Source organism: Eschrichtius robustus, chromosome 11 (assembly GCF_028021215.1).
Source record: "Eschrichtius robustus isolate mEscRob2 chromosome 11, mEscRob2.pri, whole genome shotgun sequence".
In the NCBI taxonomy this organism is placed as follows: domain Eukaryota; kingdom Metazoa; phylum Chordata; class Mammalia; order Artiodactyla; family Eschrichtiidae; genus Eschrichtius; species Eschrichtius robustus.
This window is the reverse complement of record NC_090834.1, coordinates 107,580,822-107,606,306: the sequence shown is the minus strand read 5'-3', so window position 1 is coordinate 107,606,306 and position 25,485 is coordinate 107,580,822. Positions and strand designations below refer to the sequence as shown.

The window sequence follows — 25,485 nt, the reverse complement described above, 5'->3', positions numbered from 1 at the left end:
CATCCCAAAGTATACATTTGAATCCTACCTGGGTTTGGGATAATTTCACACATTGTAACTTACTACTCGGGAAAAAAAGAACCTTTTGGATATATAGGTATGGTATGAGCTATGGTATCAATCGGGTTCTTAGGTTTTATCGTGTGAGCTCACCATATATTCACAGTGGGTATGGACGTTGACCCACGAGCATACTTTACATCAGCCACTATAATTATTGCTATCCCTACAGGAGTAAAAGTATTTAGCTGACTGGCAACACTTCACGGAGGCAATATTAAATGATCACCAGCCCTGACGTGAGCCTTAGGTTTCATCTTCCTTTTCACAGTCAGTGGACTGACAGGTATTGTCCTAGCCAATTTGTCATTAGACATTGTCCTTCATGATATCTACTATGTAGTCACACACTTTCACTACGTGCTCTCAATGGGAGCTGTTTTCACTATTATAGGGGGGTTTGTACACTGGTTTCCACTATTCTCAGGATATACACTCAACTCAACATGAGCAAAAATTCACTTTGTGATTATATTCGTGGGTGTCAACCTAACCTTCTTCCCACAACATTTCCTAGGCTTATCTGGCATGCCTCAACAAGACTCCGACTATCCAGACGCCTACACAACATGAAATACTATTTCATCAATAGGTTCATTCATCTCATTAACAGCAGTCATACTGATAATCTTCATTATCTGAGAAGCATTCACATCCAAATGAGAAGTATTATCAGTAGACCTTACTACCACAAATCTAGAGTGACTAAATGGATGCCCTCCACCATACCACACACTTGAAGAACCAGCCTACATTAATCTAAAGTAGGACTCAGTGCTTTCACTGCTCAGGGCTTGGGTTCGATCCCTGGTCAGGGAACTAAGATCCCTCAAGCCCTGCGGCACAGCCAAAAAAAAAAAAAAAAAAAAAAACCAAAAAACAAAACTCATTGAACTGTACACTCAAAACATATGCATTTATTGTAGGCAAATATATCTTAATAAAATTGATTTTAAAAAACAAGTGAAAATACCTACCCTGCCACTTCTGTACTGTGTCCTCGAATGGGTATCTTCCCTTCTCTGTACCTCAATTCGCTCATCTGTAAAATGGGAATCATAGTATCTCACGGGGCTGTTTTGAGAGATTTAAATGAGACTCATTCACATGAAGGGTCATGTTGTGAGCACTCCACAAAGGCCAGATAATATTACTGGGGGGGGAGCCATCCAATCCCTGCTGGCACCTATGGAAACCCCAGTTCCCTTCAATTGCATCTTGGCCCACACTACCCTGAGAGCAGGATCACTCCAGTTGGTCCAGTAGGACCAGCTTTTGATGCCAAGATCACACAACTCTTGGTGGCCAGGGGAACCCATTTCTCGTGCCCCAATCCCTGCTGATGCCCAGGGACTCTGTGAAGCCCCTCAGACTGACTCTTGGGCTCCCATCGGCCATCAGCCTTGAGAACACCCTTGACCCTGGCTCTATCCAGCCCAGAAGCGCAGCACAGGCGTCAGGGCTGTGAGCAACCCAATCTCTCAGGGTTCTCTTTTCATTTCTACACCTCAGCCAGGGTGCAGGCCAGTGGGGACTGGGACACAGGCTCTTCCTGGGGACACCCCAACTTTTCCGCTCCTTTCTGAAGCCTCTGCTATTCCTCTCTTCTCCTCTCCTTTCATTATCTCCTTTGGGGAGGGTGGTAAGTTGATGGGCTCAATAGCTGAGCATTCGTTCTTCCACATCTATTGTTTATGACCCGGAAACCAGCACCATGGCTCCTTCTGTTCCACTGTGTCCTGAGTCAGTGACTAGAGAGGGAGTGTCACCGGGTAAAAGGAAGTGTATGTGTGTGTGTGTGTGTGTGTGTGTGTGTGTTTGACCTGTGATGCTCTCTTAAGTGCTCACCTATTCCAAACAGCTATGAGGAGGAAGGGTGCAGTCCGAGGGAATGGCACTAACACTTGGTTTTGGGTCATGACTGGACTGGAGAGAGATTTTGGAAGTAGAAGAGGCCAGAATGTGGGGGAGGAACTGAGAAGTTGGGGGTGGGGACGGGGGAGCCAGTGCAGTGAGAACAGGCAAGCACACTTTGGGCTGGAGAAGGGCAGAACATGAGTTTAGTCACAAGTGCCTGTGGGCTCTAGCTAGGGAAGGCGGGGCAGGTCCAGGAGACAGTTGGCAGGGGTGGGAAAGGGGAACTCGGAGTTTGGGGAGGGTAGGGAGGGCAGTGGATCGAGCCTGTCTTGCTGCCTGCTTGTTTGGCGAATGGCAGTGAAGCAGCAGGATTTTCTTTCCTCCTTTGCCAAGATTTGGACAGAGTGAAGCTCTGGGATTGCCCTGGACCTATGGCCACTCCAAGCCCCAAGTCAGGGCATCTCATGCTGGATCATCACAGCCAGCCCCGTGGCCCTGTCCTTCGTGTGGCTACCTCATCTAGGACCACATTTCCAAAGGGTCTCGAACCTGGAAATCTGCAATGATCCAGAAAGGCTAGAAGGGGTGGGTGGGTGGGTGTGTCACTGTCAAAATGGAACTTTTTATTTCTCCCTTTGAAATGTCAGTTCCACCAGGGCTAGAGCTTTGTCTTTCTCACTGCTCTGTCCCAGGCACATTGTGGGTCCACAGTAAATACCTTGCTTGGGTCAAGATCTGAGGGGATTTCCTAGGGTGCGGAGCAGCCTGGTGTCTTCTGTAAGGCTTCATGGGCAGATGGCTGACCATCTCATGGAAACCAAAGGGAGACGGATTTTGACCCTACATCACAAAGGACCTTGAAAAAACAGAGCTGCTGTGAGCATACTGTTGCCTGAAATGACCACGTTGAGGCCAGAGGTGGGCCTGAAGGGAAGATGACTTGCTTCAAGGCAGAACTGAAGGGCCCCTGTGGGTCTTTCCAGCCACTGCATCTAGGACATGGCTCCCGAGTCACGTTGTGGTAGGTTCTTGCAACGAGATGTCAGCTCTTGAGTCAGACAGAATTGGATTTAAATCCTGGCCCCTCCATTAAGCTGTGTGACCTTGGGCAGGTTACCCAATGTCTCTGAACCTATTACCAAATCTGTAATATGGAGATCCTAGTGATACAACACTCACCTCAAAGGCTGGCTGTAAGCATTAGATTCAAAGGATCAGCCATATACAGCATTTAGCTCAACATCTGGCACACAGCCAATGCTCAGCAAACATTAGCTATTGTTACTGTGCTGGAGATGGCGGGGTGGGGTGGGGGGGAGCTGGTGCCCAGGGCCCAGTGAACTAGGACAGATCACATGTAAAGTAAATCAACTGGTGGGCGGCCAGAAAAGTGTCCGACAGTGCCTTCATTAAATATCCGAGCGCACTCTTCTAGTTTGACAGAATTTTGATTCATACACTAAAGTTATCACTGGAAGGACAATATTCAGAGATAAGGAAGGTGTCATTTTAGGAGAGTTATAGAAACAGATACTAAGTCCATAACTCGTGCAGAGATTTCTCATACATGTCAGAGAACTGACAGATAACTTGGTTCTAAGTGCTTTACCTAAGCAGGGAGTTTCAGGCACTAGTTTTATTCTCTGTTAGAACAACCGGATACAACAAAAGAAATATTTAGATTGTTTTGTAGACAATATTTAAATGGTTTTTATTAAAATCTGTGTTAATACAAAGTGAATCATCTGTAGAAACAGAAATTTTATCAACAATGACAATAAAGTTGTAGTTTTAAAATATTTAGCAAATATAATTAACATTAGGCCAACACTTAAAAATTCTCAGAACAAGAACAAGGTTAAAACACTGATTTTGAGACTCCCACTTGGAGCTAAACCCACAAGAGAGGCTGAATTAGTCCTAAAATGAACTTAATGCTCTTATGGCTCCCGCCCCCACTGAACTAACAACAGAAGCAGAAACAAACCCTCCATGGAGGGAAGCTTTGCCAAGTTAAGCCTCCAGGATTGTTTGATCTCACAACCACCACCAAACACATGAAAGTAAACTACTGTGAGTGAATATCAGCAGAAACAAGAAACCACTTATGGTATATGGTGTGAGGTAAGGATTCAGTTTTGTTTCTCCCTCCCTATTGTTCCAGCACCATTTTTTGAAAAGATTCACCTTTCCACATTGAATTTTCTTGGTACCCTTATCAAAAATCAATTGACCATGTATATGTAGGTCCCTTTCTGGTCTCTCTAATTAGCTTCATTTACCTATATCTTTATATCATTATCTATATTTTTATACTAATATCCCACTTTCTTGGTTACTGCAGCTTTTTTTTTTTTTTACTTCAAAAAAAACCCTTCTTCTTCTTCTTTTTTTTTTTTTTTTTTTTGGCTGAACCACGCAGCATACAGGATCTTAGTTCACCTAACAGGGATCGAACCCACACCCCCTGCAGTGGAAGCTCAGAGTCTCAACCACTGGACCATCAAGGAAGTCCTTCCAAAAAAACCCTTCTTTTTAAAAAAATTTTTTAAATTAATTTATTTTATTTTTGGCTGCGTTGGGTCTTCATTGTTGCGCCTGGGCTTTCTCTAGTTGCTGTGAGCGGGGGCTACTCTTCATTGCAGTGCGCAGGCTTCTTGTGGCGGTGGCTTCTCTTGTTGCGGAATGCGGGCTCTAGGTCCGCGAACTTCAGTAGTTGTGGCACGCGGGCTCAGTAGTTGTGACCCGCAGGCTCAGTAGTTGTGACGCACGGGCTTAGTTGCTCCGCGGCATGTAGGATCTTCGCGGACCAGGGCTCGAACCCGTGTCCCCTGCCTTGGCAGGCAGATTCTTAACCACTGCGCTACCAGGGAAGTCCAAAAAAAAAACCAAAACCCTTCTTTAATCAAATTCCAATATATAGCTTTAAAATAAAATTTGAAATCAAGTAATGTAATTCCTCCAACTTTGTTCTTTTTCAAAAATGTTTTGTCTATTATAGGTCCTTTGCATTTCCATATATTGATTATAGATTCAACTTGTAGAATCTTTTGTAGATTCTGCCAGTATTTTAATTGAGAATGCACTGAATCTATAGAGAAATTTGGGGAGAACTGATGACTTAACAATATTGAATCATCCAATCCATGAACCTGGTTGTTAGCCCAGTGGGTTAACACAGTCCTCAGCCTTGTCATCCTGTGGCTGCTGCAATTGCCCATACATACTTATCAATAGGCATTGTCAGTGAATCTCTTGATTTCCAGATATATTTCCGCTGTCCTCCTTATGAAACAGAATCCTACCTCCTCATTATAATCAGATTTTGTTACTTCTGCCAGTGTAGATTCTGTTACTTCCACCACCAGGGAAGCCCCCATTATCTCTTAATATATTACCTCGCCTCCATGCTTTCCATATGTTCTTTCTGTGACTTATTAATAAAATGATTAGATAAACCACAAGGAAAAAATACTTGCAAGACAAATACCTGAAAAACTACTTATATCCAGAATATATAAAGAACCCCTGGGCTTCCCTGGTGGCACAGTGGTTAAGAATCCGCCTGCCTAGGCAGGGGACACGGGTTCGAGCCCTGGTCCGGGAAGATCCCACATGCCATGGAGCAACTAAGTCCGTGCGCCACAACTACTGAGCCCACCTGCCGCAACTACTGAAGCCTGCACACCTAGAGCCTGTACTCTGCAACAAGAGAGGCCACCGCAATGAGAAGCCCACGCACCACAACGGAGTAGCCCCCGCTCGCCGCAACTAGAGAAAGCCTGCGCGCGGCAACAAAGACCCAACGCAGCCAAAAATAAATAAAATAAATTTAAAAAATTTTGATCAGCGTGATAAAAACTCTCAGAAAAGTAGGAATAGAAAGGAACTTCTTCAACCTGATTAAAGGCATCTAGAGAAAAACCTGCAGCAAACATGATACTAATAGTGAAAGAGAATGCTTTCCTCCTAAGATCTGGAAAAAAGGTGAGGATGTCCATTGCTACCACTTTAAATCAGACTCGTACTGGAAGTTCCAGCCAGTGCAATAAAGTAAAAAAAGAAAAAAAGAAAAAAGAAAAGAAATTAAAAGCTATCCAGCTATCTGAATTGGAAAGCAAAAAGTAAAGCTGCCTTTATTATAAACAACATGATCATCTGTGTAGAAAATCCTAAGAAATTTACCCTCCACTCCAAAAAAAAAAAAAAGCTACAAGAACTAAAACGGGAGTTTGGCAAGGTTGCAGGATGCAATATTCAACAATAAATTATATTTCTATATACTAGCAACAATCATAAATTTAAAATTTAAGAACATTTAAAATACCAAAAATATTGAATACTTAGGGATAAATTTGACAAAAGATGTGCAAGACCTATACACTGAAAACTACCAAACAAAATGCATAAAGAAATTAAAGAAAACCTAAATAAGGGTAGAGATATACCTGAGATCATGGAGGGAGAGACTTGATATTAAGATGTCAATGCTCCCCCAATTGTAGAAATTAACAAGCTGTATCTTAACGTTTATAAGAAAATGGAAAGGATTGAAAAAAAAAAAGAAGAGGAAAGTTGAAGGATTACAGTACCTGATTTCAAGATATATTTTAGTGTTACAGTAATTGAGACTTTGTGATATTGGCATAAAGATAAACATATAGATACATGCAACAGAATAGAGTCCAGAAGTATACCCATGCATATATGGTCAGTTGGTTTTCAACTAAGGTGTCAAAGTAATTCAATGGAGAAAGGATAATTTTTTCAACAAGTGGTGTTGAAACAATTCAATAACTGTATGAAAAACAGGGAAAAAAAGAAAAAGAAAAAGAAAGAAGCATGCCCATACTTCATACCATGTACAGAAGTTAACTCGAAATGGATTAGAAAAAAAAAAAAAAAATGGGACTTCCCTGGCGGTCCATTGGTTAAGACTCTGCACTTCCAAAACAGGGGGCGTGGGTTCCATCCCTGTTGGTGGAACTAAGATGCCACATGCTGTGCAGGGTAGCCAAAAAATAAAAAATAAAAAGAAATGGATAAACCTAAATGTAAGAGCTAAAATTGTAAAACTTCTAGAAAAAAAAAATTGGAGAAAATCATAGTGGCCTTGGGTTTGACAAAGATTTCTTTCTTTTTTAAAAAAAATTATTGAAGTGTATTTGTATACAATATTATATTAGTTTCAGGTGTACAACATAGTGATTTGATATTTTTATAGGATACACATTATACAAAGTTATTATAAAATATTGACTATTTTCTGCACTGTACATTACATCCTTGTGTCTTATTTATTTTATAACTGCCAGTTTGTACTTCTTAATCCCCTTCACCTATTTTGACCCTCTTCCCACCCCTCTCCCCTCTAGTAGCCACTGGGTTTGTTCTCTGTATCTGTAAATCTGTTTCTGTTTTGTCATATTTATTCATTTGTTCTATTTTTTAGATTCTACATATAAGTGAAAACATACAGTACTTGTCTTTGTCTGACCTATTTCGCTAAGCATAATACCCTCCAGGTCCCTCCATGTTGTTGCAAATAGTAAGATTTCATTCCTTTTTATGGCTGAGTAATATTCCATTATATGTCACATCTTCTTTATCCATTCATCTCTAGATGTGCTAAGATTTCTTAAACATGACACAAAAGGCAAGAAGTACAAAAGAAAAAAAAATGGACTTCAGTAAAATAAAAATGTTTTATTCTGCAAATAATACTATTTTGAAAATGAAAAGGCAAGACACAGACTGGGAGAAAATATTTGCAAAGCATCCATTCAACAAAGGACTTGTATTTAGAATATAGAAAACCACATATAATTCAAAAACTTGTATTTACAATATAGAAAACCATGTATAACCCAATTTTTTTAAAAAGGCAAACATTTGAATAATGCTTCACTAGATAAGATATATGGATAGCAAATAAGCATATGAAAAGATTCTCGAAAAACCTCTGGTAAGACTTCTACAGAGAAATAGAAAGTACAAATAAATAGCATAATGAATGAAAAGTGACACATAACTATAGTTACAGCACATATGAAAAAGATAAGAAAAGTGTCATCAACCTCATGCCAATAGATTTGAAAACTTAGGTAAAATAAATTCCAAGAAAAACACAACTTTTCAAAATTAACTCCGGAAAAGTGGAATAGTCCTATAAATACGAAATATTCCTATATATTAAAGAAACTGAAATAGTAGTTTAAAATTTTCCCACAAAGAAGTTATTTTTTAAAGAAATCCTTATGTGGAGATATATGTAATTCTGTATTTATGAGTCAATATAATGATTGTTTTAAAATACTCTCCCACCCCCCAAAAAAGGGGAGAGAGATGAAACAAAAATAGCAAAGCTGATAACCTACATAAGCTGAAGGATGGCTATATGGGGGTTAATTACACCATTCTCTCTAATATTGAGTGTGTCTGAAAATGTTCATAATGAAAGGTTAAAATAAATAAATAAAATAAAATCTTTCTGCAGAGAAAACAACAGCCACAGTCAATTTTACTGGTGAGTTTTACCAATCTTTCAAGTAATATATCATTCCAAATTTACATAGACTCTTCTGGGGAATAGAAAAGGGGGGATTTTTCCTCAAGTCATTCTATGAGGCTGGTACAACTTTTTTTTTTTTTTTTTTTTTTTTTATTTATGGCTGTGTTGGGTCTTCGTTTCTGTGCGAGAGCTTTCTCCAGTTGGGGCAAGCGGGGGCCACTCTTCATCGCGGTGCGCGCGCCACGCCTCTCACTATCGCCACGCCTCTCACTATCGCGGCCTCTCTTGTTGCGGAGCACAGGCCCAGACACGCAGGCTCAGTAATTGTGGCTCACGGGCCCAGCCGCTCCAAGGCACGTGGGATCTTCCCAGACCAGGGCTCGAACCCGTGTCCCCTGCATTGGCAGGCAGATTCTCAACCACTGCGCCACCAGGGAAGCCCGAGGCTGGTACCACTTTGATACCAAAATTAGGCAAGGCCGGTGGGGGGAAGAAAAGGAAAACTACAGCCATTTTATTTACAAATACAGTTGTAAAATTTCCTCCTAAAATATCAGTGAATCAAATTCAACAATGTAACACACTGTGACCAAGTTAGGTTTATCCCAAGAATACAGGATGATTTACTATTAGGAAATCTATGTCATACTCGGCATTAACAGATAAAGGAGAAGAATCTTCTCCATAAATACAGGAAAAGCATTTGATAAAAAATCAACACCCAGGGAATTCCCTGGCAGGCCAGTCGTTGGGACTCAGCTCTTTCACTGCTGGGGCCAGGTTCAGTCCCTGGTAGTGGAAATAAGATCCCGCAAGCCTCACGGTGCAGCCAAAAAAAAAAAAAAATTAACACCCATTTATCATAAATGCAGTAAACTAGACCTAGAAAGGAGCGTCCTTAACGTGGTAATAGATATGTACCAAAACAAACAAACAAAAAACAACAAACAAAACAAAACCAAAAACAAAACCAAAACTGAATGTAACCTAAGGACAAGAACTGCAAAAATATACCCTGTATTTAATCACATTATTGGTGGTAGAGTTGGTATCATTATTCTGAGTGTTTTTGTGTATAGTATGAGACAGACCAAATGAGTAATTGTCTGGTATCACTGAGAGATGAGATTTTTTTTTTATTGTAGTAAAATATACGTAATATAAAATTTACCATTTTAACCATGATTAAGTGTACAGTTCAATGGCACTAAGTATATTCACTAACAATGTTGTGTTAATTTCTGCTGTTCATTCTTTTTTAAGGCTGAATGATATGCCACTGTATGTATATACCACATTTTGTTTATCTGTTCATCTGTCCAAGGACATCTGGGCTGCTTCTACCTTTTGGCTATTGTGAATAATGCTGCTATGAACATTGGTGTACAGATATCTGATTGAGTTCCTCCTTTCAATTGTTTTGTATATATACCCAGAAGTGGAATTGCTGGATCACATGGTAATTCTGTTTAATTCTTGAGGATTACTCTTTTCCACAGCAGCTGCACCATTTTTCATTCCCATCAGTGATGTACAAAGAAACCACTTTCTCCACATCGTCGCCAACACTTGTTGTTTTGTTTTTCTGATAATAGCCATGAAGTAGGATTTCAGCGTGACTTTTCTTTGCATTTCCCTGATAGCTATTATGTTGAGCATCTTTTCACGTGCTTATTGCCATTTTACATCTTCTTTGAAGAAATGTCCATTCAAGTCCATTGTTCATTTTTTATTTTTTATAAATTTATTTATTTATTTATTTATTTTGGCTGCATTGGGTGTTCGTTGCTGCACTGGGGCTTTCTCTAGTTGCGGCGAGGAGGGGCTACTCTTCGTTGTGGTGGGCGGGCTTCTCACTGCAGTGGCTTCTCTTGTTGCAGACCAGGGGCTCTAGGCGTGGGGGCTTCAGTAGTTGTGGCTCGCTGGCTCTAGAGTGCAGACAGACTCAGTAGCTGTGGTGCACAGGCTTAGTTGCTCCGCGGCATGTGGGATCTTCCCGGGCCAGGGCTCAAGCCCGTGTCCCCTGCATTGGCAGGCGGATTCTTAACCACTGTGTCACCAGGGAAGTCCCATTGCTCATTTTTTAAATTGGGTTGTTTGGTTTTTTTGGTTGTTGAGTTTTAGGAATTATTTATATATTCTGGCCAAAGATGGAACAATTTGAAGTTCAATAAAAATTGTAATAGATTAAAGCACATCAAATATGTTTAAATCCATGCATTCATTAAGATATTTTTTAAATGCTTACTAATCAATTTTAGAGGATGTTAAAGAACCAAGGCATTATTCTGAAAACTGATAAAGAGAAATTCTATACTCTAAAAAAATCATTTTTAGGTATATACCCAAGAAAATTCTGGATACATGTGTAACAGGAGACATTCACAGGAATGTTCTTAACAACACTGTTTATAATAGCAACAAACTGGAAACCCAAATGGCCATCCTCAGAATGAATAAATTAAAAACTGTGGTACATTTACAGAATAGTATACAGCAGTAAAAAACTGAACTATGAAACAGACAAATATTAGTAAGGTGTTGAATGAAATATGCAAATAACAAAGGACAACAAATAACATGATACTCTCTTCATGGAAGTTCAAAACTAAGCAAAACCAAACGTGATATTGTGTAGGCATGTATACGTGAGTACAATTTTTTTCTTAAAAATTTTTTTTCTTTAGAAAAATCAAAGGAATAACAAATACAGAATTCTGGATGATGGCACCCTAGACACGGGGATAAGGAGCGGATGAACAGGTGAGGAGCACGTGGGTAGATGTTAAGTCCTGTTGGTGTTCTATCCAGCCTCTTGAGTTTTGCAGTGGGTACACTGGAATTCAACATATTAATTTAAAAGTTAAAAGTTATACATGTATAAATTTTTAAAAGAGGATCATGCCAGCATCAATGATCACTGTGTGTCATTAATCAAAGGTTATAGGGCTTCCCTGGTGGCACAGTGGTTAAGAATCCACCCGCCAATGCAGGGGACAAGGTGTTCGAGCCCTCGTCCGGGAAGATCCCACATGCCCTGGAGCAACTAAGCCCGTGTGCCACAACTACTGAGCCTGCGCTCTGGAGCCCAAGAGCCACAACTACTGAGCCCAAGTGCTGCAACTACTGAAGCCTCGCACCTAGAGCCTGTGCTCTGCAACAAGAGAAGCCACTGCAATGAGAAGCCTGAGCACCGCAACAAAGAGTAGTCCCTGCTCGCCGCAACTAGAGAAAGCCCGCGCAGCAACGGAAGACCCAGCGCAGCCATAAATAGATAAATAAATAAATAAATGAATGAATGAATGAATGAATGAATGAATAAATAAATATTTAAAAAGGATTCTAATTAATCCATTCTGTCGTCCTGACGTCTGCCTCCTCATAAAAAGCAAGGTGACTTTTCTAATCCGGGCAGCCACATGAGAAACTGAAATGAGTGGGAGGGGTGGTGACTGTTTTCACTTTTCTCTTCCTGTTTTTTTAGAGCCTGGGAACGAAAGTCAGAATTTCCAATCTTTTCCAATTCCCACATGATTCCCTAATTTAGAACGAACTTAGAGAAAATAAAAAGTCTTCCTCCATCTGGGGAAGACTCTGCCGCCTGCCATAGAGCAGCCGCATTCTGGGATGAGGAAGCTGCCTTGGGGTTGGGGGGGCCGCGATGCTCCAGGCCCACCCTCACCCGCTCGAACGTGCCTTGGGCTCGGCCTTGGGGGAGGCTGAGCTCTGCCCGGACCGCTGCACCCCTGGCGAGGAGTTACAGGACGTTTAATTAGTGGAAATGCTTTGGGAGACGGCTGGACCCCAGGAGGAAGCCGTGGGGAGACAGGCGGGGGATGTGACCCTGCGGGTTCAAGCGGCCCCTGGGGGTCCCGGACCTTCTAAAACAGAGGCGGCAGGTTGCAGAGACGAGGCTCCAGAGATTTACCTCTGGGCGCCCCCTGCCCTCCCATTGCCCCCGAGGGCCGGCAGTGTGGATGATCTTAAACAGATGAGCCTGGGCCCGGCTCGCCTGTGGGAGCGGACGCGGCGCGGAGCCTCGGACCACCCTAGTGTGCAGCAGGCTCCGCGAAGCCCACGATCCAAGCACTGCCAGGTGGAGAGGTCCGGGCACTTCCCTTTCCCCTCGTTGCAGCCAGATTGGGGAGGACGGGAAATTAAAAAGTGCTTCTGCGGCAACAACCACCGAGAACGACCAGCCCTTTTAGCGACTAGGAAACCGTGAGGAGTTCAGCCACCTGGCCTTTGAGGGCAAAGCAGGCCCGAGCCCTTCCCTGCGCAGGGCGGGCGGTCGAAGCCCAGCAGCCCTGGCTTTGCTCCAGACCCGGCTCAGGGTGACATCACCAAACTCCTCGGATCGGAGGAAGGGGGCCCCGAAATCCCCTAAAAACATTGTGAGTAATCGCCGGCCCCGCCCTCCAGGCGGGGCCCAAACTCGGGAACAAGCCGAGCCGCCCCGCCAGCCCCGGGAGCGGCCCCCAGGCGAGCAGCCTCTCGGTGCCCCGCGCAGCGCGCACTGGCTCCGGGTCCCCAACAGCGCTGGCACGCACGGCCTCCCGGTCCTCCGCGCGGCGCTCACTCGCCCCTGACCCCCGCGAGGGGCGGCGGCGGCGGCGGCGGCGGCGACCCAGCGCGCAGGCGCGGTCGGATTCCCGGCAGTGACGCGGCGGCGGGCGCGCGCAGCGCATTTCCGCCTCTGGCGAATGGCTCTGCTGTAGCGCGCGCCGCGGGCCCAGCTGCGACCCCGGCCCCGCCCCCGGGACCCCGGCCATGGACGGTGAGGGCGACCTCTGACCCCGCGGGGTGGCGGCGCTGTGGCCGCCGGGACCGCGGCCGGAGCCCCTGCGTCGCCCTCCGACCCTTCCTACGCCGATGGGCGCTGCGCGGGGAGCGGCCGGCCGGATGGTGGCGCGGGGCGGGGCGGGCGTTCGGGGGTCTGACTCAGTTTCCCCTCTGGGTGTGGGGTGGGGGGGGGGCGTTGACTCAGTTTCCCCCCGGGGTCCGGGGGGGCAGTTCCGACTTAGTTTCCTCGTTAGGGGGGACTGTATCTGACTCAGTTTCCTCTCGGGATGGGGGTGAGGGTGCCCTCCCTTGATTTAACTTATGAAAATAGAAAAGACCCTGACTCAGTTTCCCCTGGTGGAGGGAGGCCCCCATCCCCGGCTTCCCTCAGGAAGCAGGTGCTTCTGGCTCCTTTACCCCTGCCCCTTAGTTTCCCTGCAGGTTGCAGGTGGCAGGCCCCGACTCCGTGTCCCTGGGAAGGGGCCTGGCTCCATCTCCTCGCTGTGGGGAAGCAGGCCTTCCCTGGTGAGGACAGGATGTGGGCTTGTGCTGACCCTTGTCTCCCTCTCCTTTCAGACCTCTTCCCCCTCATCTTCCCCACGGGTAAGTGGGCCATCCTTTCTCAGTGGGTTGGGACGAGCTCCCCAGGGTCAGGGGCAATGGGGTCAGCCATCTGATGGGGGCTGGCCCGCGTGTCCCCCACAGAGCCGGCCCAGGCCTCCGGCCCCTACGTGGAGATCATTGAGCAGCCCAAGCAGCGGGGCATGCGCTTTCGCTACAAGTGCGAGGGCCGCTCAGCAGGCAGTATCCCAGGCGAGAGGAGCACAGATACCACCAAGACCCACCCCACCATCAAGGTCAGCACAGCGCCCGGGTGGGGGACACAGAGTCAGTATGGGAGGGAGTTGCGTTCAGGCCCACACAGTCTGTGTCTGGGAGGTGGGAGGTGGGTCTGGAATTTCTGAGCCTCTAGGGTTCTCTCTGTACTTTGGACAGATCAATGGCTACACGGGGCCAGGGACAGTCCGCATCTCCCTGGTGACCAAGGACCCCCCTCACCGGCCTCACCCCCATGAGCTTGTGGGGAAAGACTGCCGGGATGGCTTCTATGAGGCTGAGCTCTGCCCGGACCGCTGCATCCACAGGTGAGCTCGTCATGGGTGGCAGGGGTGGTGGTGAGATGGAGGGCGGAGAGGCGGGGCAGCTGTGTAGCTAACTGTTACAGTGTTACTCCTTTCTGGAGGGAGGGCAGAATTCCTCACTCCTTGCTCTGTCCCCAGCTCTGCAAGCAGATTCCTTTGTCTTGAAATTGTCTGTGTCTCCTCTCTCAAGCGGAGAGGAGCTCCTTGTGAGCTCCATGGAAAAAGAATGGGTCCCTACTCACCTCTGAACCCCTAACCCCTGTGGCTGGAAGGGCGAGTCCCTCAGTGTCACATCTCTCATAGTGGGAAAGAAAACCACTGAACCACCGGTCTCCCCTGAAGCTTACATACTAGTTGACAGAGGCAGGCCATAAATAAATATACAAATAACTAAACAAGATACTGTTAGGGAGTCATCATTTCAGTGATGAGAATAAAGCAGTAATAGTTTGGAGGAAGAGTCCGAGGTGGGGGAGGCGAAGGAGCTGGTCTCATTCCTTTGGATTGGGAGGTCAGAAGGGCCTCTCGCAGGTAAGACCTAAATGTGGGAAAGCAGAGAAGCACTGAAGGAACACGCCCAGCAGAATGAACAGGTGCAAAAGCCTTTGAAGTGGGAATGAGTTTCATGTGTTTGGAGAAGGGAAGGAAGCCCCTGTGGCAGAGGGTAGGGAGCCGGCAGGGACTGCAGCTGGGGCCAGGTGCCAGGGCACAGGGCCTTGTCAGCCAGAGTAGGGAGTGGCTTTCACGGTGGCATGGTTGGGGACCATTCAAGGGGCTTAAGCACGAAGTGCTCACCTGGCGAGTGGGTGGGGGAGAACGGGCAGAGTGGGCAAGGCAGGAGGGCCCATGCTCTTCTGGAGACAGTGGGACTGATGCCCGGGGGGGCCTCAGCTTCCAGAACCTGGGGATCCAGTGTGTAAAGAAGCGGGACCTGGAGCAGGCCATCAGTCAGCGCATCCAGACCAACAACAACCCCTTCCAAGGTGAGGGCGGCGGCGGCAAAGGCCTGGGCCTGCCTGGAGCACCTCCAGCCTCTGTCGCCCCCTGAGGCCACCTTCCCCTCATCTGTCCCTCGCTGGCCAAGACCCACAGTACAGATGGAATCTTGCTGTTTACCATTGGGAAAAGAGACCCGGAGAGGGGACATAGGGAACGTGGCGTCCAGGGTCACAGATGGAGACAGTGATGGGTCTAGAACCTTCTCTTCCTCCTCTTCTAGGGCTCCTACCATTTCACATGCCCTCAAACAGCCCTCCCAACCCAGAGCTCACCCCTGCACACACACATGTCCTGCTCCCTCCCCCGCCCAGGAGCGCCTGACCATCTGTTTTTCTGGCAGTTCCCATAGAAGAGCAGCGTGGGGACTACGACCTGAATGCCGTCCGGCTCTGCTTCCAGGTGACAGTGCGGGACCCGGCAGGCAGGCCCCTACGCCTGTCGCCTGTCCTCTCTCATCCCATCTTTGACAACCGTGAGTGACCAGGGAACTGCAGGCAGGGAGGAGGGGTGGACCTGTGAGGAGGAAGTGGAGGCGGGCACGGGGGCCTGCAAAAGTTGCTCTGGCTTCGTCCGGTCATCCAGCGTATTCGTCATCTCCTCTGTGCCCAGCACTGTGCTGGCCGGGGAGACGAGGCAAAGAAGACCCAGAGCTGCCCTCGAGGTACAGCTTCCAGGCTGGCAGGGAGTCAGATGGGAGACAGGCATTTCCAATACGTGATGAGAGGGTGGTATGCCCAGAACTGTACTAATGACTCCAGGAAATGAACTCCCAGAAATGAGATAATGTTAGAGAGTAATAATTCAATGATGAAAGCTCACAGGAAGCTCACAGATGATTGGGCTGACATTGATCAACTGCAGTCTTTAATTAAGTAGCCAGCAGGATGAGTGAAAATAAAAGGCCTTTGGAGCCCCGAGGCCCGGAAACCAGGATGAACCGGGGGGTCGGGAGGGAAGGGTTCATTGCCAGGGCGGGTATGAATGGGCCTTGAAGACTACTTGGGTCAGGTGGAGAAAGAGGAGTTGTGATCACGTTGGTTCCCATTGGACTGTAAGCTCCGTGAGGGCAGAGATGTTTAGGTTTTGTGCGTGGTTATATTCTTCAGGCCTAGAACAGAGCTGGGGACAGAGTAGGTGCTAGTAGATAAATAGTTGCTGAATTGGTTGGGGTGAGGAGCCAATGGGAATGGTCGAACCTTGGCTGCAGAGATACAGTCAGCAAGCTCTATAGACAGCCTTGACTCTGGGCCGGGCAGGAGCCTTGCATTTCCTGCAGGTCAGCCCAGGAGACCTCTGGTGGTTCAGGGCTTCCTTCCTTATTCCCACACCCTCAGGCGCCCCCAACACTGCCGAGCTCAAGATCTGCCGAGTGAATCGGAACTCTGGGAGCTGCCTTGGGGGGGATGAGATCTTCCTGCTGTGTGACAAGGTGCAGAAAGGTACATACCCGGGAGGAGGGCTGTACTCTTTGGATCAGGAGGTGAAGGGCAGGGCTGAGCAGACATGGTGGTTATCAGGGAACTGGTGTAGACACTCCCCCAACACCTTGGGGACAGTAGGGCGATGTATGTCCAGAGATAAGTAGCAGCAATTGTAGGGGGCGGCGGGCTGGGTGAGCTGAGCACAGTGACCCACGAAGCCGCCCCATCTCTGGCAGAGGATATCGAGGTGTATTTCACGGGACCAGGCTGGGAGGCCCGAGGCTCTTTTTCACAAGCTGATGTGCACCGGCAAGTGGCCATTGTGTTCCGGACGCCCCCCTACGCGGACCCCGGCCTGCAGGCCCCCGTGCGCGTCTCCATGCAGCTGCGGCGGCCTTCCGATCGGGAGCTCAGCGAGCCCATGGAATTCCAGTACTTGCCAGACACAGGTACCCAGCTGGGGAGGGTAGCAGCAGGGCTGTTGGGCCCCAGCCAGTGGGAGTGAGGCCAGGCCTGGATGTGGCAGCTGTAGGTGAGGGTCAGAAGCTGGAGTCGGGCGGGGATTTACACAGTAATCAGATTATCTTTCTTGCCTCATTTAATAGTAACGATACCCAAGACTTACTGAGCTCTTATTACAGGCATGGCCCTATTCCAGGCATATCAGCGAATTACCTGATTTTATTCTCTAATGAACCTTTTGAGGTGGGAGTGAGCATCTAACCTGCCTGAGGTCACATACTCAGTGAGTCGGCAGACCCAGACCTCATTTGAACCCAGGCCATCTGGCTCCAGGGTCCTGTTGCCACACCGGATCTCTCTTAAGACTACCACACAGCCATGGTTTGGTCGAGGCTTTCGGGCATCTGATCAAATAGGAACAGCCAGAGTGATCCTTTATTCAAAGTCCGTCATCCAGCCTGAGAGTGTTTCCTGCCCTGGGAACTGTCGAATAGAGTGTAGAAAGCAACCCCCAAAACGGCCATCAGTTCATTCCACAAATAATCACTGAGTGTCCACTTGGTGCCAGGGCCTGTGCCAGGTCATCTGAATACAAAGATGAATAAGACATGTTCCCTGCTCTTTGGAAGCTCAGTCACATGAGGAAGACACACATGCAGAACAGAGCCTTAAGTCACAGAGTAACGTGCGAAATGGAGGTGTGTGCAAAATACCGTGGGAGCTGGAGCCGGCTGCGTGGAGGAGTTGGCATTTAAGTTGGAGAAAGACCCAGAAGTGCATTTTCTAGGCAGGTGGAGCAGCACCTGGAAGGGCACGGGTGTTGGAGAGCGCACGGCGCAGCACATTTGGGGACAGCTTTGCGGTGGGAGCTGATGTCGGTGGTGAGCAGGCCCCGGCAGGAGGGCTGGTTTGCTTTGTTTGCTTTGTTTTGTTTTGTTTTTGGCTGCGCCACGTGGCATGTGGGATCTTAGTTCCCCGACCAGGGATCGAACCCTCGCCCCCTGCAGTGGAGGTGCAGAGTCTTAACCACTGGATCGCCAGGGAAGCCCCAGAAGGGCCTTGAAGGTTGGACTCCAGGCATTCATCCACGGTCGCATCCTAAGGCAGTGGGGAGCCACCAAAGGTTTCTGAGCAGAGAAGTGACATGAGCAGATCTGGAACTCGCTTTGGCAGCAGCGTGCAGAGGATCTGAGATGGGGAGACTCGGGGTGGGGAGGCCATTTTGGAAGATGTTTTGGTCATCCTGGGAGAGAAGGTACCGTATGAACCTTGCAGAGGGAATGCAAAGCGAGACGATCTCACCTACTGCCGGCCTCCTCGGGGACCCTCAGCCCCACGGGCCCTTTGTGTACAACACACACCAAGCCCAGTCCCCCTCAGGACCTGTGTTCTAGCTGTTGCCTCTGCTTGGAATGCTTGGCCCCCAGATCTTCACGTGATGGGCTCACACCAGTGCTTCCCCGGACACCTCTAAACTAGATTCCTTGATCTTCTGGTGGTGGTACATCACCCTGTGCCTCTCCCTCAGAGCTCCTATCACTTGTATGTGGTTGTGTCTTCGCCCCTCTGTCATTAGGATGTCAACTTTTGGGAGCCGGAACCTTGTCCGCTTACTCAGGGCCATGTCCCAGTGGCTCAGACGGAGCCTGGCACGCAGTAGGTGCTCAGTAAATATGTGTCCAGGGGGTGAATGGTAGGGAGTGAGAAAGAGCAACATGCTGAGGATGTGTCCAAGGTTTGGGGACAGGGCAGAGAGGTAGGGAGGGAACACAGAAGGAGAAAGAACCAGAACCAAGTGTTCGAGGTGAGATGGTGAGGTTGGCTTTGGACTGTTGACGTCGAGTCCTTTGGGGATATCCAAGTGCAGCAGTAGTTAGAAAGTTCTGAAAGCTCCAGACTGAACTCTGAAACCATCAGAGAGAAGATTAAGAGTCTGTTGAAGTCTGAAGCTGGTCTGTTGTGCCTGGGCTGCCCCAGAGAGCAGAGGGCGCAGTGCCAGGCCTGATCAAGGCTGGAGGGGAACAGGGATGTCAGCTGTGCCCCTGACCTGGGAGTACCTGTGTGGCCTTCAGAGGGCAGATTCAGCTAACAGAGGTCTTCTCACAAAGCCATGGCATTCTTATAATTGTTTTGTTTTGGCGGTGTTGGGTCTTCGTTGCTGCGCGCGGGCTTTCTCTAGTTGCAGCGAGCAGGGGCTACTCTTCATTGCGGTGAGCGGGCTTCTCACCGCGGTGGCTTCTCTTGTAGCGGAGCACGGGCTCTAGGCACGCCGGCTTCAGTAGTTGTGGCACACGGGTTCAGTAGTTGTGGCTCACGGGCTCTAGAGCGCAGGCTCAGTAGTTGTGGCACACGGGCTTAGTTGCTCCGCGGCACGTGGGATCTTCCCAGACCAGGAATCAAACCCGTGTTCCCTGCATTGGCAGGCAGATTCTTAACCACTGCGCCGCCAGGGAAGTCCCCATTCTTATAATTGTTGAGTGTCACAGAGTCACACAGCTCTTCTCATTGGCTGAGAAGGTTTGGAGAAAGGGCCTTAGAGAAGTTTGTCCCGTCACCTACCTCCCAAGGGTCCTTTGAGAGCTTTGGGGGTCCAGCTGGGGAGAGTAAGACCCGCTTTTCTCCATTACTTTCCCAGATGATCGTCACCGGATTGAGGAGAAACGCAAAAGGACATATGAGACCTTTAAGAGCATCATGAAAAAGAGTCCTTTCAATGGTAAGAGGGGCAGTGGGAGAATTAGAAGGCGGGGGAAGGGGGACCTTGGGCGCCAAGAACTGACCCAGCCTTTGCCTCACAGGACCCACCGACCACCGGCCTGCGACCCGGCGCATCGCTGTGCCTTCCCGCAGCTCAGCTTCCGTCCCCAAGCCGGGTAAGGATTTCCTTAAGGTTGCCCCACCAGAACTATAGGCTCAGATCTGTTCAGCGCGTGGTTTAGACCCATTCTGGGAGGGAGACGAGCAGTCAGTCTCAGCAGCAGACGTCTGAAGCCTGCTCTCTGTTGGGCTCCTGTTTCTCAGGGCCTGAGGCCTAGTTGCCTGTGTCACAGCCATCAGGGAAGCGGTGAAGATGCAGATTCCTGGGCCCCTAACAGACCTGTGGAATCAGAGGCTCTGGAGATGTGGCCAAGGAGCCAGCAACCTCTTGGGGATGAGAACCCCTATGCCAGTTAAACCCCACTTTGGAGACCTTGAGATACAGAAGTTTCAAAAATGCACAGTCTCTGCCCTCAGCTCTCCATTGAAGTGGGGCAACAAAAAAAATCACCTCTAAAGTAGCAAAACAGCAAACTGAATGTGCTGCTGTGTGGCTCAAAGAAGAATGACGACCCCCTGCTTACTGGGTGTTGCTTGGGCCCAGGCCCGCTTAGGGCTTGGTCTTTCAGCTGTAAGATAAGGTTTCACCAGCTCTGAAAGCGTCCCTTCCTCTGAAAGGCTGTGAGAGTTTTGTGGGCTAGGGTAGACAGGGAAGGCTCCAAGGAGTTGAGGCTAGAACTGGACCTTACAGGCGAGGTCAGATCGGATTAAGAGGAGGGTGCTAGGGTGCTGGCCGTGACGCCACAGAGAAGGACTGATCCTAAGCAGTCTTGACAGCAGCTGGGGTCCAGAGGATGGGGTGGGCCTCTGAGGCTTTCTCTGACCCCTGCCTCTCTGTTTCTCTTTCCAGCTCCCCAGCCCTATCCCTTTACACCATCTCTCAGCACCATCAACTTTGAGGAGTTCTCCCCCATGGTCTTTCCTTCTGGGCAGATCCCAAGCCAGACCTCGGCCTTGGCACCGGCCCCTGCCCCAGTCCTGGCCCAGGCCCCAGCCCCTGCCCCAGCCATGGCATCAGCCCTGGCCCAGGCCCCAGCCCCTGGCCCAGTCCTAGCCCCAGGCCTTGCTCAGGCTGTGACCCAACCTGCCCCCAAGACCAACCCAGCTGGGGAAGGGACACTGACAGAGGCCCTGCTGCAGCTGCAGTTTGATGCTGATGAAGACCTGGGGGCCCTGCTCGGCAATAACACAGATCCAGCCGTGTTCACAGACCTGGCATCCGTCGACAACTCTGAGTTTCAGCAGCTGCTGAACCAGGGTGTACCCATGGCCCCCCATACAGCTGAGCCCATGCTGATGGAGTACCCTGAGGCTATAACTCGTCTGGTGACAGGGTCCCAGAGGCCCCCTGACCCAGCTCCCACTCCCCTGGGAGCCTCTGGCCTCACCAACGGCCTCCTCTCAGGGGATGAAGACTTCTCCTCCATTGCGGACATGGACTTCTCAGCCCTTCTGAGTCAGATCAGCTCCTAAAGGGCAGGGACCTGCCCTGCCCAGAGCACTGGGTTGCAAGGGATGGAAGCCCTCCCAAAGCAAGCACTTACGGATTCTGGGGGGGGGGGGGGTGGGTGTTCTCCAGCTGCCCCCTACTTTTTTGGGTGATGTCTTCCTGGGGAGGGGGGGTGCATTTTATTCTTCTATTGGCAGTATCTATCTCTCTCTCTTTTTGGAGGTGCTTAAGCAGAAGCATTAACTTCTCTGGAAAGGGGAGAGCTGGGAAAACTCAAACTCTTCCTTCCCTTATCCTGATACTCAGCTCCAGTCTCTATAGGGAATTCTGGGGTCCCTCAACCCCACCCTCCAGCTTCTAGTACCCTCCCTAGAGAGAGGGACAGGCGGGAGCTATGGCCTTTGAGGCCACAAAGCCTTATTACCAAGTGTCTTCCTCAAATCGTGGGTTCATTTACACCTTGAGCCAAAATAATGCCCCTGTTACCAGCCACTGTGTGGTGCTGGCATTCTTTGTGCCTAACCACCAGCATTTGAGGGGCTGGCCTTCCTACCCTGCAGAGGGCTCTGCCAGCTCTTTCCTTGCTGGGTTGTGGTTGAAGGGAACTGGTGGGATAGCACTGGCCCTCTCCAGGATCCAGGGAGGTTCTCTCTGAGACTGCTCTGTTCCCCCTTTTCTCAAGTGCCTTAGTAGTAGGGCGAGTTGTTTGGAGGGTCATGGGGAGAGCAGGCTGGCTGCTCTCCAGTCAAAAGGCTCAGTTTTTAGTGAAGAATCAAAGCATTTAGACTATTGCTTTTTCTACTTTGAACTAATAAATTCGTTGCCAAGCTGGCCAGAGATTTGCCTTCTTTCAGCAAACAGCACACTCTTTGCTGGTCATTTCAGGCTGGACGTAGGTGACAGAGAGTTGGATGAATACATTGCTATCCGGGAGCTTGCAGTCTGAGGTTGCCTGTGGAAACGCCTAGATACCAGCCGGTGGATGAAAGCAGGCAGCTAAGGGGGTGGGAGTTGGGGGAGGTCCCAGCCTAGTGAGAACCCGGTAGGGCCCAGTAGCTGTGGGGATGGAGCATTTTCAGGAAGGGTTTCACAGAGGCCACACTAGCTTCAGGTCTTACATCAACAGAGGAGGGTGGATTTCGCAGAGGGACTAGCCAGCGTTTGTAGGTGAGCGGGGTAAGAGAGACGTTGAAAGGTTCGATGGGGCCAGTCTGTGAAAGATCAAGAACGCGGGGCTAAGAGGTTCGGAGTTCATCCCTTAAATGGATGAGGGAGTGTTTGCATCTGTTGGGGAAGGGGAGGTGCCAGGTAAAGGTCTATGCTTTGATACCCTGCCTTGGGAGCACCGAGGAAATCTTAAATCCGAAGCCGCCGTTCCACCACCGCGCGCACGCCCAGGAGTCCTGAACAAAAACAAATCGACTGCCAGCGGGACTAGAACTGGACGTACTTCCGGCTTGGCCCGACGCACGCGCAGTAAAGCAGGGTCGCCAGCGGCCGTGGCCCGCTAGAGCCTGCCTTCGCTAGTGCGCATGCGCACGGATAGCAGTCTCCAACAGGGGCGCCAGGTAATGCGCTTCAGGAAAACCCATCCTGAGGCCGGTGGCGGCGCAGGGTTTTGCGGGAGGGTGAAGGCAGGAGCAACCGGGCTTCAGTGGGACGTGCTGCAAATCTAGCGAGTCCCCTGGGAACACAGTAGGCCCCAGGGTGCAGACTCCGATGGACGGTGTCTACGAGGGAAGATGCCAGCTGGCGGCAGAATGTTGGCGAACCGGAAAGCATCGAGCGAATCGTGCTTCGCTCCAGGCTCTTGGTCGGGGGGCAGGCTCTGAAGCAGGTGGGCCACTCTGGGACCAGGCCAAGCTGTACTTACGCGCGAGGGGCGGAACCCGAGCGTGGTGGCCAGGTCAGGACCCCGGCGAAGCTGCCGGGGGTGCTTGGGGAGGTGGGGCTTGATGGAGCAGCGGCGCTGTAAATGGGGCGAGGGCGAGCGCCAGGAGGGACCTGGCGGGGTGAGAAGGCTAACCACAGGAAACTGATGGCAGAGCTGCCCGCAGTGTGGCCAACCTGAGGCCCAGAGGGGAATGAGTGAGCCCAGGTCCTCCAGCCCAGGCTGTGCCTCGCTCTTCTTGGCTTTCCCAGTGTCCTGAAGTGACATCCCGTGACCCCCAGAAGCCCTGTCACGGTCCTTCCCACACTCCCTGAGTGACTTCATCATGCTCATGGCTCACCAGTCCCAAATCCTTGTCTCCAGCCCAGACTTCTCTCTCCAGTGCGCCAGCCCACTGGACATGGCACACTGACATCCCTCAGGCCTCTCAAACTCTCCGTGTTCCAAAGAACCCCAGCCAGCTCCAGCCTGCCCTTCCCCCTCCCCGTCTCAGCCATGGCCTTACCATCCTCCAGGGGCTCCAGCCAGAAACCTGGCCACCACCATGGATTCTGCATCTTCTCCCCTAGCAACTCGAGTCCACCTCGTCACTGGGTCCTGGCAAATGTGCCCAGTTCTCCCCATCTCCACTGCTGTCACCTAGTTTCAGCCACCGCCTGTTCCACTGGGGCTGCTACTACAGCCTCCTCCCTGGCCTTGCCTTCCCTGTAGCCAAAGGGCTCTGACACCCAAATCACATCACCCTCCCTTTGAACATCTATCACACCAGAGCCTTGCACCCTGCCCTGTGAGGGCTCCTCACTACAGTCCACCAGGTGGAAGCTGGGACACAGTGTTGGGAACTGCTAGCCCAGGAGCTCTAGTGCACCCATTCACAGCCCTTTCTGATTCAGCTCCAGCCTCCTTGACCCTGGGTCCCTACATAGGCTGACTCCAGTCCAACAGGCCTCCCAGGCTGGTCCTACCCAGGATACCTTTGCCTTCTCTACCTGGTGAACAGGACACTGAGCCTTTATTTTTACATTTTGGCCACACCTTGCGGCACGTGGGATCTTAGTTCCCCGACCAGGGATCGAATGTCCCGACACTGAGCCTTTAAAACTCAGCCCCGGGACTTCACTGGTGGTCCAGTGGTTAAAACTCCACGCTCCCAATGCAGCGGGCCCAGGTTCGATCCCTGGTCAGGGAACTAGATCCTGCATGCCGCAACTAAAGATGCCACACACCACAATGAAGATCCTGCGTGCCGCAACTAAGACCCAGCGCAGACAAATAAATAAAAAACAAAAAACAAAAGAACCCTCAGCCCTCACATTACCTCCTCCATGAAGCTTGAGCCCCTGAAGCTCTGTTTCTCAGAGCCAAGCTCATCCTGCCAAAGTCTCAGTTTATGGACCCCAGGGCCTGAGTCTCAGCAGGGCTGAACTAGGCATGTGATGCTGGGCAAGTCAGTGTCCTGTCTGGGCCTCAGATCCAGAAAACAGTTTAGACACGATTCAAGTTTGGACCTGCTGATGCCACTCACGGGAAAGGGCCCAGCCTGCTGAGGAACAAGGGGTCATGGGCTGGTGAGGAGAGAAGTGGGTCAAGGGCTGATTTCCTCTGGGACATGGAAACATCTCCCAGGCAACTAAGGCAGAGAAGCTACCACCTCTGGAATTGGGGCCTGCCAGATCTGGCCAGGTGACTGAGGGAGTGCCAGGCTTAGGGGCTCGGTGTCTACAGAGAGGAGATCGGGGCCTGTACTGGGCACAGGGCCTTTAAAGAGGGCATGGGCACGTGCCCCTTGGCCCCTAAGTGCCTTTCCTCTCCTGCCCAGCGGGGCTCTGCCTCTGACCTCAGCCCCGCAGGTCTGGTTCTAGGGCAGGGGCCTGGCTCCAACAATTAAGCAGAATAGGTACAGGGTGTGGCCACCTGCTTCCCCACAGACCAAATCAATGTTTGTGACACAGAAGCCAAGGGTGGCCTAGCCTCAGAGAACCCTTCAGTTTGTGCCAGCCCAACCCTGAGCCACTGTCCCAGGAGCTTGGCCGGGGCCTGAGGGGGCAAAGCCCCTTCCCCCATCATGTCATGAACACCTGTGTGGACACAAA

General features: G+C 49.8%; 1 protein-coding gene across 3 annotated transcripts; it reads left to right on the top strand.

The window, feature by feature from the left end:
- Positions 1-12,858: 12,858 nt before the first annotated feature.
- RELA (RELA proto-oncogene, NF-kB subunit) lies at positions 12,859-22,332 on the top strand. 3 transcript variants are annotated; one of them, XM_068555285.1, is made up of 11 exons: positions 12,859-13,205; positions 13,787-13,813; positions 13,916-14,067; positions 14,207-14,355; positions 15,244-15,335; positions 15,692-15,823; positions 16,686-16,790; positions 17,009-17,221; positions 19,870-19,950; positions 20,033-20,107; positions 20,902-22,332. In XM_068555285.1, the coding sequence occupies exons 1-11, from the start codon at positions 13,199-13,201 to the stop codon at positions 21,522-21,524; spliced, it is 1,656 nt and encodes a 551-aa protein (XP_068411386.1). In that variant the 5' UTR covers positions 12,859-13,198; the 3' UTR covers positions 21,525-22,332. The 3 variants fall into 3 exon arrangements, with proteins under 3 accessions (XP_068411386.1, XP_068411387.1, XP_068411388.1); XM_068555286.1 differs by lacking the exon at positions 13,787-13,813; XM_068555287.1 differs by lacking the exons at positions 12,859-13,205; positions 13,787-13,813; positions 13,916-14,067; positions 15,244-15,335 and having other exon boundaries at positions 14,310-14,355.
- The last annotated feature ends 3,153 nt before the right edge of the window (positions 22,333-25,485 follow it).

Coding starts and splice junctions, on each gene's coding strand:
- RELA (XM_068555285.1), top strand. Junction 15,824..16,685: donor TCATCCCATCTTTGACAACC/GTGAGTGACCAG, acceptor CCACACCCTCAG/GCGCCCCCAACACTGCCGAG. Junction 20,108..20,901: donor AGCTTCCGTCCCCAAGCCGG/GTAAGGATTTCC, acceptor TTCTCTTTCCAG/CTCCCCAGCCCTATCCCTTT.